Source organism: Aotus nancymaae, unplaced genomic scaffold (assembly GCF_030222135.1).
Source record: "Aotus nancymaae isolate 86718 unplaced genomic scaffold, 86718_ANA_hifiasm-v0.15.2.pri h1tg000008l, whole genome shotgun sequence".
Taxonomy (NCBI): domain Eukaryota; kingdom Metazoa; phylum Chordata; class Mammalia; order Primates; family Aotidae; genus Aotus; species Aotus nancymaae.
The window spans coordinates 41100626-41113737 of NW_026988419.1; the positions used below are offsets into that span (position 1 = coordinate 41100626).

A 13112-nucleotide genomic window follows, 5' to 3' on the forward strand; every position below is an offset into this window, starting at 1 on the left:
TAAATTGAGGATTTGTTGTTTTCATATACTACCTGTCATTCATTTTATATACACACACTCACAACACACACACTTACTCACTGATTATCTCTGAGATCCCTGAGAGCCAAGGAACAAAAAAAAATACAAAAGATCCTGTAACTGACCCAATTATCTAACAAAAGGAGATGTGCTATATCACCTGGTAGGACTACCTTGTGTTCTCTGAAAATAATTATCATGAGTGCTCTTGTAATAAGATAAACAAACATAAGCCAAACAAATAAAAACCACCTGAACAATGTAGTAGCCAATTATTTTCAAACTAGCAATTTTATCAAAATGCAAAGCTATAATTCATTCGTCATTTCTTATCTTTCATGGATAAAATCCAAGGGCATGATGTGAAATTGCAGTTTCATGGGAAATCTAAACTGTAATGATGTTCATACACATTTACTCCTAAAAGCCTTTTGTCAAGTGAAAGCATAGTCCAGAGGGCCAGTTGGTAAATCAAAAACATGAAGCCACCCGGGTCACCAAAGTGGGTGTGGGAGTCCTGGCGCTTGGGAATGTGCTTTAAAGTTCAATATGATAATGACAGAATGGAGCGAGTGGGAATCTAGTCTATCACATTATTCAAAAGTGATTGTTTTAGTAACTTTATTGTATTGTTTTTCCTTCCAACTTTTTATTCTGGGGTTTTCATGCTTCCTGACTCTGGTGTGTATAAAGACCCATCCAGTTGGAGCAACCACACTTCTCTGTGATCACAAAGTTACCCTTGGTTATTGAATATATTTTCCAGCTTAATGAGCAAGCACATCCACATGATGCTAATGAGGAATTTTGCTTCAGGATACTTTTAAAAATGTACATGAGTAAGAAGAATTGTTTGCTTTAATTATTTTAAGATGTAAATGCAGCTACTTCTAAAAAGAAAAAATAATCCTGAGGAAAAGGCAATCGTGATCCGTGACAATGGATGGAGAGTTAAATCTTGCTTCCATCTATCATATATACTGAAGAGGGGCATGGGAGCAACTTCTGCCTTGGAAGGAGCCTTGTTTACTCACCAACACAGTGGTCGTTAATAAGTCTCTACTGCCCCTATGGTTTTGTTCCAGTCATTTTAAATCAACCCTGCAACCAGGCACAGTACACATTAATACAAGGCATTGTTCTCCTTCAACTGTAGCTAAGGGTGCTTGCATGCTATCACTGTTGTGATAGAAGCCTATTTGCTTCTATCCCACTAGTGAAGAAAGAAAACCCTCCCTATGAGGAAAGAAACCTTTCCTGAGTCACACACACCGCTGCCTCCCTGGCAGCTCCTGTAATAAGTTTCTAGTTTGGAACGTAATACAAATCAGGGAAAAAAAGCAGCAAAGGGTAGAGCAGGAAGGACATGGTGGTGACATTTTTGCTTTAGTACTTCACTATCATATGCCTTAAGTATCAAGCCACCAAGCCCTAATGATTCTTCCTTTTCTTCCATATAGTTAATGTCTGGCTCTAGGGCTTTCCTTCCTTGTCGCTATACCTAACAGCAATAGCCTGGAAACTAGTCCCTCTGCCTGCACTCTCCTGCTAGCATCATCTTTCTAAAGTACCGCTTTCATCATGTTGACCTTCTCATCACACTGTGCTCAGAAAGCTTTCAGGACTCCCCATTGCCCAGAAGATAAAGGTCACTCCTTGGACTGGAATTGGGAGGCCTTTTGCAATCTGTTTAGAGTGTTGTGTTCAGCCACTTTGGATGGGAAGAGTTCGTTCTAATCAGACTGATCTATCTGTGATCCTCCCAGCACACTGTGCACTGTCTTCCTCCATACGTTTCCCCAGGCATTCTCTCCACCACTCTTCTTCATCTAAATCCTACTCTTCTTTCCAGATAGTTCACTTTCCACCTCCTCCTCCCTATCTTACGGCATTAAACAAAAGAGTCATAAGGAAGTTGGAGCAAGGCGCCAGACACTGGAGAGCCTCACGATAATTTCACCTCCATTTTTTGCCACTTGGTTTTGGTTTTACTTGGCAAATTAATTCTGCTGACCGCTCTGCCACTGATGTTTTTTGATCAGTATGTTTAATCACCTGTTCCTGTCATCTGACACCAAACACATATTGCATGAAGTATGTGTCATATGAATAAAGCCTTTTAAAGCATGTCACTGAATAGTGTACATGAAACGAGAATATTAAATTTCTTATAATGGAATGAATAGGAAAGAGAAAAAAGATGTGGTTGGAGCCAGAGTAGCTGGGATTTCTCAATAGGGGATGCAAACCTTGTCCCACAGAAAGAGCTAACTTGCTTTAAGATACTGATTTCTGAATGCACCTCCAGATGTTATTGCACCAAAATTTGCCATGATAAATCTATCTTACATACAGTAAATTTGGAAAATCTCTTAGAGAGTGAGAAAGAGTATCCAATATAATTGCAACTCACCATGGCTGCACATCAGAATCACCTGCAGCATTTTTGACACCAGCGATTACCTAGACCTCACACCAGACCTTCTAAATGAGAATCTCTAAGTTGCAACCCAAGCATTTGGGTTTTCTAAATATTCCACAGAAGATTTTGATATGTATCCAGAATTTGAAATCCAGGATTTGAAAGCCAGAAGTTAATGATGGACAATATTTATTTGATTACAACTTCTCAGAAACTGTTAAGCAGTTGATAAGCATTTAGTGACTATAGTCTTGAGTCATTATCTGCATTTTCACAGGTGAGGATTCTAAGGCTTGGGAAAGTTATGTAGCCCAGTGCCATCCAGCTAGTAAGAAAGCCTGCATTAAATACAGGTTTATCTAATGCCAGATTCCAACCTCTAGTCAAATTCTCCATCTACATTTACTATAATTAGGCATTATTTCAACGTGTAGCTATCAGTCTCTTTCCCAGCAATAGTTCCCCCTCTTCAATACGTGATTCTGTTTCTGAAAGTTCTGGGGCCACCAAGGGCAAGAGTTTCGCATCTCAGTTTTCCTTTGATTGACCATTTGTTGTCCTAGTCTATTTCTGATCAGTGAGGCCCAGTATTCCCAAGACCTTCCACATATAATGGGCCAACTTCTATGTTTTGCCTCCTTATAAAGAGATTGATACTAATGGCAACTAAGCTTTTTCCACGTGCAAGAGAAGCCTGGCCACCCTGGAAAACCTGAATGCAGTCCTGGGTAATGTTTCTGGAGAAGGGCATTATTCTTTCCTCCTAGATTTTAAAACTAAAAGGATTGCCCACTCTAAGTTAAAAAAAAAAAAAAAAGTCACCTGAGACCTGATATGGGAAAAGACTTAGTAGCCCTACCAGTCAGTCAATGCTTTTCTACCCTTTGAATAGAGGGTTTTATTTTCCAATGCATTTTCATGTCTTTTACCTCATTTTATTCTCTCACAATTCAGTCATTCCTGCACTGCAGTTTCCTTACAGATAAAATACTTATAATCAAGTTCCATCAAAAGGAGTGATGTGAGAGTTAATGAGTAAATGGGCTTAAAGTATCACAAGCATCTTGAATGAAAGGTACACACTGTTTTTACTGTTATTAATATAATGCAGTTCATCCATTACGGATCTGACAGGGAGCACAGACAGCCGCTCTGACCTCATTTACTGGCCAGGCCAGAGAGGGTCTGCATAATGGCCCCAGAGACAGCCTCAAGGGAAACGAAACCACAGTCAAGGTCCAAAACAACCCAGAAAGCCAGCCCCACTGCAGCGCAGCTGGGTGCTTTGAAACTGACTAGGAATATTGTATGGTCAAAATACGGTATGGACACCGAGTCAAGAACCTTTAGAGAGGAATAAGTGACAGCTATGTTTAATAGATGAAACAAAATCTAGCGAAATTAGAGGGCAGCCACAAACCAGACACATGAATAAGTAATTTGCTAGCTGCCAGGTTCTGCATTCTCACATTCTGGCAGATGACAAGACACTTCTAAATACACAGAGAGGCTTATTTAACTCATTGCAGAGCATCCGTGGAAGAGCCATTTTAAGTGAGGCAGGGAATTAAATTAATGTCAAACCCCCCAAAAGCATTGATGAGATAGTTATAAATGTATGTGAGTTGTCTCAAATGCTACCTTTTACTTCCTATAATTTAGGTTCCTTACTCCATCAAGTGGTCTTTAAAAACTATTTCCTATTTCTCTTCTGTCTTATAATTCAGAGAGCTAATGTTTTCAGTCAATGTTAATTTTCTTTGAAGGATTTTCAGAGGGTAGTATTACCACATACAGACCCCTGAAAGTATTATTTTTGAGTAAGGCTGATTCTTTTTCTTTGTAGCCTAGAAGAAAAGAGATCTATGTAATCTCAGTGTCAAAATGTCAAAGACAGATAGCTTGAAAAAAATAAGAAGAAAAGAAAAGAAAACACACACAAAAAAACCTTAAAGGCATTCGTGCAGTCCTCAGCCTTACAAATCCTTGGCTCACATAAAATACTTGTGACATGCTATAATTAACTAGTTACTCCTCTCAGAATGAATAATAATGTAATTATTTGCCAAAAGCAGTGAAGGGATAGTTTCTGTTTTCAAAAATGTGTGACTTTCATTTCTGTAGAAAGAAAAACCCTTGATTAATTCACATAAGCCGCTAAGTGACCTGCAGTTTCACCATTACATTATATGATAATTGCTACCTTTTCCTTTTCGTTTCTTAATTTTTAAAACATATTTTTAATTATTTGTTTATTTAGAGACAGGGTCTCACTATTTTGCCCAGGCTGCTCTCCTGACCTCAAGTGACCTTCCTGCTTCAGCCTCCTGAGTGGCTGGGACTACAGGCATACACCACTACACCGGGCTCTTCTGTCACCTTTTCATCAGAGCCTTATGGTTTTCAGTGGTTTACCATAGCAATAAACTACAAGTTGCTATCATGTTCATATTATACTGGTGCCTGAAACTGTACAAATACCACAAACGAGAAGTAGTAGCCTGGCTGATGAAAGCATTTTCTTGCCCCAATTGGATATTGACACCATTGAGGTTACTAAGTCCTTGTTCCCAGTTTCCTTGGTCTGTGGAGACACAAATAAAAGGAAGACAGTGAGCCTTGGTTCTTCAGGAACCACCTCTCCTTTGGAGACCCCCCATCTGCCAAGTAGCCCAGAGTTATGTCTCCTAGGTTCTAACGTACAGCACAATGAACAGTTTCAACTCCTTCCAACACCATCTGCCATTCTCTCAGTAATTTTTTCAACAACCGTTTATTGAAGATGTTTGTAAGGCACTGTACTAGGTACCAGGACATCAAAGGTAAGTAAGACACCTTGCCCTTAAGAAGGTTGCAGAAAAGTAGAGGTATAAACAAGTAAATAGGCACATTACCAATGCAGTAAATGTACCACGGAGGTGGGTGTGAGCCTACCCCCACACACAACATACACAAATTCTTTCACTCATAAACACACAAAACACCCTATACCCCATGATTGTAAACTTCCCACAATTTCTCTTTAAAAGTTTCAAAGCAGACATTTGGAAAAAAATTAATGCTAAAACCCTCTAATTTTGTAGCTTCGGTAGAGTCCATTGAGCTATACATTTTTGTGTGTGTGTGTGTGTGTGTATGTGCATATAAATACTTGTTTTTCTGTGGATGTTTATATAGCATTTTATTTAAGGACAAAATATTTTGAGCAACTGATGCTTTAGATAGTCAGATTAATCTAATGCCCATAAAATTAGTGACTAATTCTAAAATCAGGTTTTAGTTTGCAATGTCTTAAAACTAACATTCACTGATATATCCCAATGGTTAAAAAAAAAAAAAAAAAAAAGACTCCTGGATTACTTGTTTGAGAAAGGCAAAAACCAAGAGTCAATGTGATTTAAATTCATAAAATCATGAATGTTAGGTACTCCAAGAGTAGACATAACTTTGTTTTTCAACTCCTATTTACTCAAAGGATTCCTTTAATCAGGGAATGATAGGAATGTGGGTCTTTCTTTGTACTTTCAGTATGCAGAACAGGGCAGGTTCTGGCATCAGACTGCCCAGATTTGAAATTAGGCTCTTCCATTTTCAAGCTGTGAGACATCTCCAAGTCTCAATTTTCTTATCTGTAAGATGGAGATAGTAACAGCAACCACCTTTCTTTAAGAATGTAAAATTGTTAGTGTATTCATTCGTTTCATTTAGTTACCTATTCAACAGGTAGTTATTGAAAGTTTCATGTGTACAAGGTATTGGGCAAGTTGAGGAATGCAAAGGTAATTCAGTCACTGCAAATAGAGATCAAGATGGACTTACAGCTTCAGACCACGGTCCTGGAATCCTGCATGTTTTTCTAATTAAATAAGCTTAATACACATAGCTACATGGAATATAGTAAATAATTATGTAATCAGAGTCCATTGGGCTTTTGGAAACATAGAAATGGTGGGTCCTTGATCATTTAGTCCCATTTCCTTTTCCCCAACCTTCATTGTTTTTGTGTTTTGTTTTGTTTTTGAAACGGAGTCTCACTCATTGCCCAGGCTAGAGTGTAGTGGCAGGATCTCAGCTCACTGCAACCTCTGCCTACCTGGGTCAAGCAATTCTCTTGCCTCAGCCTCTTGAGTAGCTGGGATTATAGGCGCCTGCCAGCACATCTGGCTAATTTTTGTATTTTTAGTAGAAACAGCATTTTGCTGTTAGCCAGGCTGGTCTCGAACTCCTGACCTCAGGTGATCCTCCCACCTTGGCCTCCCAAGGTGCTGGGATTACAGGCATGAGCCACCATGCCTGGCCAGCTTCATTGTTTTCAAGCCATTTTAGCAAATATTTGAAGTTTCTTCCACTTATTCAAAAACTATATATATTCTCCATAGATTTCCAATTTCCAATGATTGCTAAGAGTCATAGGAAGTTTTTTAAAATTTACTCTTGCATTTATTTAATATATACAAGTATATAAAGTAGGGAGCAAAGATGGAAGTTAATGATGAGGATAGGCAATTGAGAAAAAGACCAATATAATCCATGCTTTCCTGAAGCTTAGATCCCTGGAAAACTTTCACCTTGAGGAATGAATCTATGTCCTCCTCTTGGGCCGATAATAAAAACATCACTGTCTATACCTGTTTCTTAGCCATTCCATGAAAGGCTTTATTTGAGGCAACAAGAGCCAGGAATTTCCAGAGGAAGCAAATCTTGAAAGGAGGCCTTGAGTGAGCAATATTAGGAAAGGAAAGGTGAGAGGATATCAGCAGCAGAAAAGCTGTGAAACTAAAATCAGATTAGTCAAACTGAAAAAAATAAACTAAAATAAATATACCAGTTGGAAAAGGAGAATCTTGTAAAATATCCTGCACAATTATTCAATTTGGTGTTAAACCTTAAGTGAATTTTTCACTGAAACATTGATACTAACCAGTCTAATTTGATTAACTTTTATCTTTGTCTCTGTATTAGTCCATTTTCACACTGCTGATAAAGACATACCCGAGACTGGGCAATTTACAAAAGAAAGAGGTTTAATGCACTCACAGTTCCATGTGGATAAGGAGGCCTCACAAACATGGTGGAAGGTGAAAGTCGTGGCAGCTGACAAGAGAAGAGAGCTTGTGTAGGGAAACTTTCCTTTATAAAACCATCAGATTTTGTGAGACTTATTCACTATCATGAGAATAGCATGGGAAAACCTGCCTCCATGATTCAATTATCTCCCACCAGGACCCTCCCACAACATGTGGGAATTATGGGAGCTACAATTCAAGATGAAAGTTCGGTGTGGACACAGACAAACCAAATCACCATCTCTGTTCCCTTTGCACCATTCTGTCATGCTATAGAATGGGTTTCTGAACTGTCAATTATTTTTTGTCTGTATATATATATATGGTGTACATTTCTAAGTTTCTTTGGACTTAATTGGGAGATACCTTCGAAGCCGTGATATCTTATCTAATTTACCATTTACTTAGACAAATGGCAGAACATACCTTTCTCTCTGTTTTTCTGTTGTGAACAAATGACTTTATAAAAGACATTGAAGGAGATAATTCCTAGAGTCTAACACAACAACAGTTAGAATCTAAACTGGTTGGAAGGCAAAATAAACTACATCTTTAAAAACGCAAATGTCAACCTCCCCACTCCTTACTTATTCAGTACAACAATTAAGGCTTGGCCTACATAGTCACTTCTCCACATCCACTCTGTAAGGACCAGAAGCTCTTTGAACATGTAGGCAGCTCCTGATCTCAGATTTTCAGATGCCAAGAATCAGTTGAGGTAGCAATGTCATGTTCCAGTAGCTTGTGATCACATGGCAACGTCAAAGCTGAGGTAGGAACACCGCTCCTCAATGAGTTAAGTGTTTAGAGATGGTTGCCATCTGTTCTAGCTATTTGTTCCTAAATAGGTAAATGTAAAAATAATCAGGCATTCCTAAAGCAATTCTCCTACAAAAAAAAAATTAAGTTCATTAGCACATTTTCTGCCAGCATTTTTAAACAGCAATCTAGGTAATTCTGACACAGATGGTCGAAGGACTACAGTCTGAGATGCACTGGTGTGTAGACAAACCCTCTCTCACTCAATCAACAGACTGATCAAGCAGTGAATCCCAGGAATTGAGTCTGGTGCCAGGATGACTACTTAAGAATATAGAATGTTAGCAGCTACTCCAGATTTACTGGGGCCCAGAAATCTGCTCATGAATCTAGATATTTAAAAGTTCTCCAGGAGATTCTAGTAACACACAGTCTGTGGTATTAGAGAGAAGGGGTTGGGTTTTAGCTTCACAAATCTGTAAGTGAGTCCTTATTCCACAATTTACCGTTGTCTAACCTTATGTAATATCGCTAGTCTGTAAGACAGCTGTTGTGAGGATTAAATAAAGCAATACATGTTGAGAGTCTAGCATGTAGTAACCTGCTTGCCGTTGTATGCCTAGCACTCAGTAAGATATATAGAGGTAAAAATGTGTGCCTTATGACTTTGAGAAATGTATATTTACAAAAACATCATAAATATTAATAAAAATTTAAAATATGAGTTTATATTCTAACGTTGTAACATGTTTGTACACACACACCAAAAAACACACAAGATACAATATTCAGAATAATAGAGAAGTATAAAGATATAGGAAGAATCATGTAAAATTTGCTTTAAAATGTTTAATTCTTCTAGTTTAGGTAACCTAATTCTCATTAAATCACCAAATTTTTATTTAGATTATAGAAAAATATTAATATCATGAGTGGCAATCAACTTGTATTTATTATTTTATTATTTAAAATGAGAGGTAGAAAAATAGTGGTGTATACCTGGAAAGGGGGTTCATATATGCTTATAGGGGCCTAAGACAAGCCTGAAATTGTATACAGAAGCATTGTTTATATGAATATGGTCATTTCTGGGGAGAGATCCATACTTTCATTTTTCCAAAGGGTTTTGTGCCCCCCCCAAAATATTAAGGACCACTGAAGATTTCCATTTAGTACGTTTTATGTGCATCCTTATTTATACCAAAGAAATATCACTCCTGATTGCTTGCCAAATAATTGTTTGCTTTCTCTGAACTGTCCTCTGAGTCAGTTTTCCACAAGCTTTAACCATTCAAATATCTCAAGAAAAGAAGGAACAATAAGATTCAATTTAAGAAAAATCTAAAGCAGAGTTTCATGACTACTTCAGCCTATTCATATTCTGCAGACATCAGCATGGAAATTTATGTATATATTTTAAAAGTTCCAGGACAGAGATTAACTGATGATCATCTTTTAGTTTTTCCTTTTCCTTTCTTTTTCTTTCTTTTTTTTTCTGAGACAGAGTCTCTGTCACCCAGGCTGGAGTGCAGTGACACAATCTCAGCTCACTGCAACCTCCACCTCCTGGGTTCAAGCAATTCTCTTGTCTCAGCCTCCCGAGTAGCTGGGGTTACAGGTACCCTGCCACCACACCCATCTAATTTTTGTATTTTTAGTAGAGACGGGGTTTCACTCTGTTGGCCAAGATGGTCTCAATCTCTTGACCTTCTGGTCCACCTGCCTCGGCCTCCCAAAGTGCTGGGATTACAGGGGTGAGCCACTGCACCTGGCACCTTTTCATTTTTCATTCATTGCTCAGTCTTTTGAATTATTTTCCATTAGTTCTGTGTTTCTTTTCTTCTCAGGTAGAAAAGTGGAGGAACTTCCCTGGAAAGATACAACTCAATTTTACCAACTTGCATTTTGTCAACTTAGCAATTCTTTCATTTGTGTTTTATTTATAATGTGGTAACAACACTATTGGTGTTATATATTTTTATTTATCTCTTTTTTTTAGGTGTGTGTGTAACATTGACTGTTCTCAAACCAACTTCAATCCCCTCTGTGCTTCTGATGGGAAATCTTATGATAATGCATGTCAAATCAAAGAAGCATCGTGTCAGAAACAGGAGAAAATTGAAGTCCTGTCTTTGGGTCGATGCCAAGGTAATGTTCACACCAAAATTCATTTCAAAGAATGTTTTTAGTCTTTGTGCAAAAATGAAAAGTGAAGAAAACTCCTTATTAGACAGCTATTCCATTTCCAAAAGGCAGTTTGTATTTACAATAGATGGTAGAGTCTACTGTAGTATTTGTGTCAATTATAGGAGTTTGAGGGGCTCTCAGCAACAGTCCAGATCTATCTCTATACAATGGAACTGTGTTGTCACAATGCCACAAACACAGAAGCTAATATTCACAACATAGCAGACATTTTTCTTGCAAAGGGAAAAAAGAAAGTCAAAAACATTTTTTAAAAGAATCTAATAATTTATTAGGCATCCTTAAAATTAAAAGCAAATAATTCCATTTTTATGTATTGATTCAGTACAAATATTTAAAATGCACTTTCAAAAGCAAGAGGTACTAGAATGTTCTATCGTCTTTCTTGTTCAGAAGCAAGCATTTTGTTAGTTTTTGATTTGTTATTCCTTTGCCCAATTTTTCTCAGTTAAAATTGTGAATCTTTTTCTTGTCTCAAACTTTAGAAAGCTCTCGTCGTTCTATTATTTGCTCTCAAACAGAAATTGACATTGTAAATCTGTCTTTGCGTACAGGTTGCTCAGAACTACAGTTGTAAAAATTCCCTGATTGCAATGAAGATATTGTTGGAGGAAATATATATTTGACATTAGATATTCAGGAAACAGCTAATTAATTTTTATTGTTAATTTTTTTACACAGATAACACAACTACAACAACTAAGTCTGAAGATGGGCATTATGCAAGAACAGATTATGCAGGTACATAATATTTTCTACTACAAAATGTGAGCACTTCTATTAAAAGAAAGTCCTGGGAAATGTTTGTTTACCACTTATTCCAAAGCGAACCTTACAAGACTTTTAACATGTGCTAGTCTTCTCTTGCTTAGTTCAAGCTTTCAATAATTTTTTGTTGAAGCAAAGAAGACCTACCTTTTTTTGCCATAGTTAAAGCAATTTTCAGAAATGTCACTAAGATATAATTAGCTTGCTTTGACAGTGCGAATGGTACAAATAACAAAACATTTATCAAATTAATAGTATCAGTAGAAATCAATACAATTTTTGGCAATATATTGTAATAAATGCAAATGTTCTTGTTTAAATTTCCATAAAAGTCAACAATGAAAAGTTTGCTAGTCTCTAAAGATCTAGAAGGGACAGCTACAAATAGTAATGCTGGTTGTCTTTAGATGCAAAGTTAAAAAGGTACGTATAGGTTTTTTTAATAGTGAATTCCTTTAAGTTATTTTGAAATTAAAATGTAGGTTCTCAGACATGCGAAATTATAAAGAATTTTGTATAAAATATAAATCGTATTTAGCAATTATAGAATTTCACTTTGAAGAATGTCTCTAGCTAATCTAACTTTCCTAGAGTGAGAAATAATTCATGGGCATACAATTGAAATTTTAACAGATTCTTAAATTTTATAGAAATTTGGGATAAAACATATGTAAATAATATTACTGAGGTTGATAATGATATGTGCAGATTTTTAAGCAGAGCTTTTCATTTAGCTATTAAGCAGTTATATCTAGATTTGTGGCAATTATTGAATCAGAAAGACTTATTCCTTGTTTTTTAAAAAATATACACCATCTATTCTTCCTTTCTGAAATTTCATTTACTTTAACAACAGGAGAAATGTCTATGAAATCGAAAAAACAATTAGTCAATACACTTATAGACATCTGAAATCTCTTAGAATTTGGAAACAAAAATTATTTTTATAAACATTTTCTGTATTTTATCTTAATGTTTTTCAATATGTAGATGGAATTTTTTATGTGCTAGAAGACAGAAATTATCATGGACAATTATACATGTAAAAACATTGGTTCTACTATTATATAGCCATTCCCAAAACATCCAGGAGAGATATTTTTAGATATTTATTGAAAAGAATAGTTCAGTGGTCTATAAGTTTGGAAGAGCTCATATAAACAAATAGATCTTCTACCCAGAACTTCTCACAACTTTTATGTTCACTATAAAATACTTAAGAGATGTGCATCTTTTATTTATTTATTTTACTTTTTGTTGTGGAGAATTTCTGATAAAGGTAAAATACACAAATATAGGCTCTAGAGCATACCGAACCCACATGTACTTATCATTCAAGTCCAGTGACTAATCCATGCCTAACCCAGCCCTGTCCTCACCCCTATCCTTTTTCCTTACTTTCATAATATGTGGAAGCAAATCCTGGAAATTTCATCATTTCATTCATAAATACTTCAGTATGCATCTTGAAAAAAATTCAATCATTTTTTAACAAAATTACAATACTATAATCATACCTTTAAAAATTATGAATAGTTCCTTGTAATAAACAGCTTTTTAACAAAATTGGTTGATAAATAACACATTTTTGTGGCATGTTTTGCAGTACTAATGTTTTCAAGAATGTACTTTGTGATATGCTGATCCACAGAAATATTATTAAAAATAATAAAAGATAATGGAAAATCAAAGTCTGAGGCTAATTGTGTATATTTTAAATTTTAAATGAAAATAAATGTAAATTTTACACATTTATTATAAACAATTATATGTTTACGTTATGATAAGCCACTGCTACTAACTGCATTTAAAATACCTTTATATATATTTTGCAAACTAATTCATTTGGAAAAGTCTTTAAAAATGTAGCA

General features: G+C 36.1%; 1 protein-coding gene across 1 annotated transcript in view; it reads left to right on the plus strand.

Annotated features, from left to right (window-relative positions):
• The window catches only part of TMEFF2 (transmembrane protein with EGF like and two follistatin like domains 2), a 245232-nt gene that overhangs the window by 184362 nt on the left and 47758 nt on the right, over positions 1-13112 (plus strand). Inside the window, exons 6-7 of the mRNA XM_012436626.3 lie at positions 10268-10416; positions 11155-11214. Coding sequence (XP_012292049.1) covers positions 10268-10416; positions 11155-11214 — 209 coding nt within the window. The remainder of the gene's footprint in view (positions 1-10267; positions 10417-11154; positions 11215-13112) is intronic.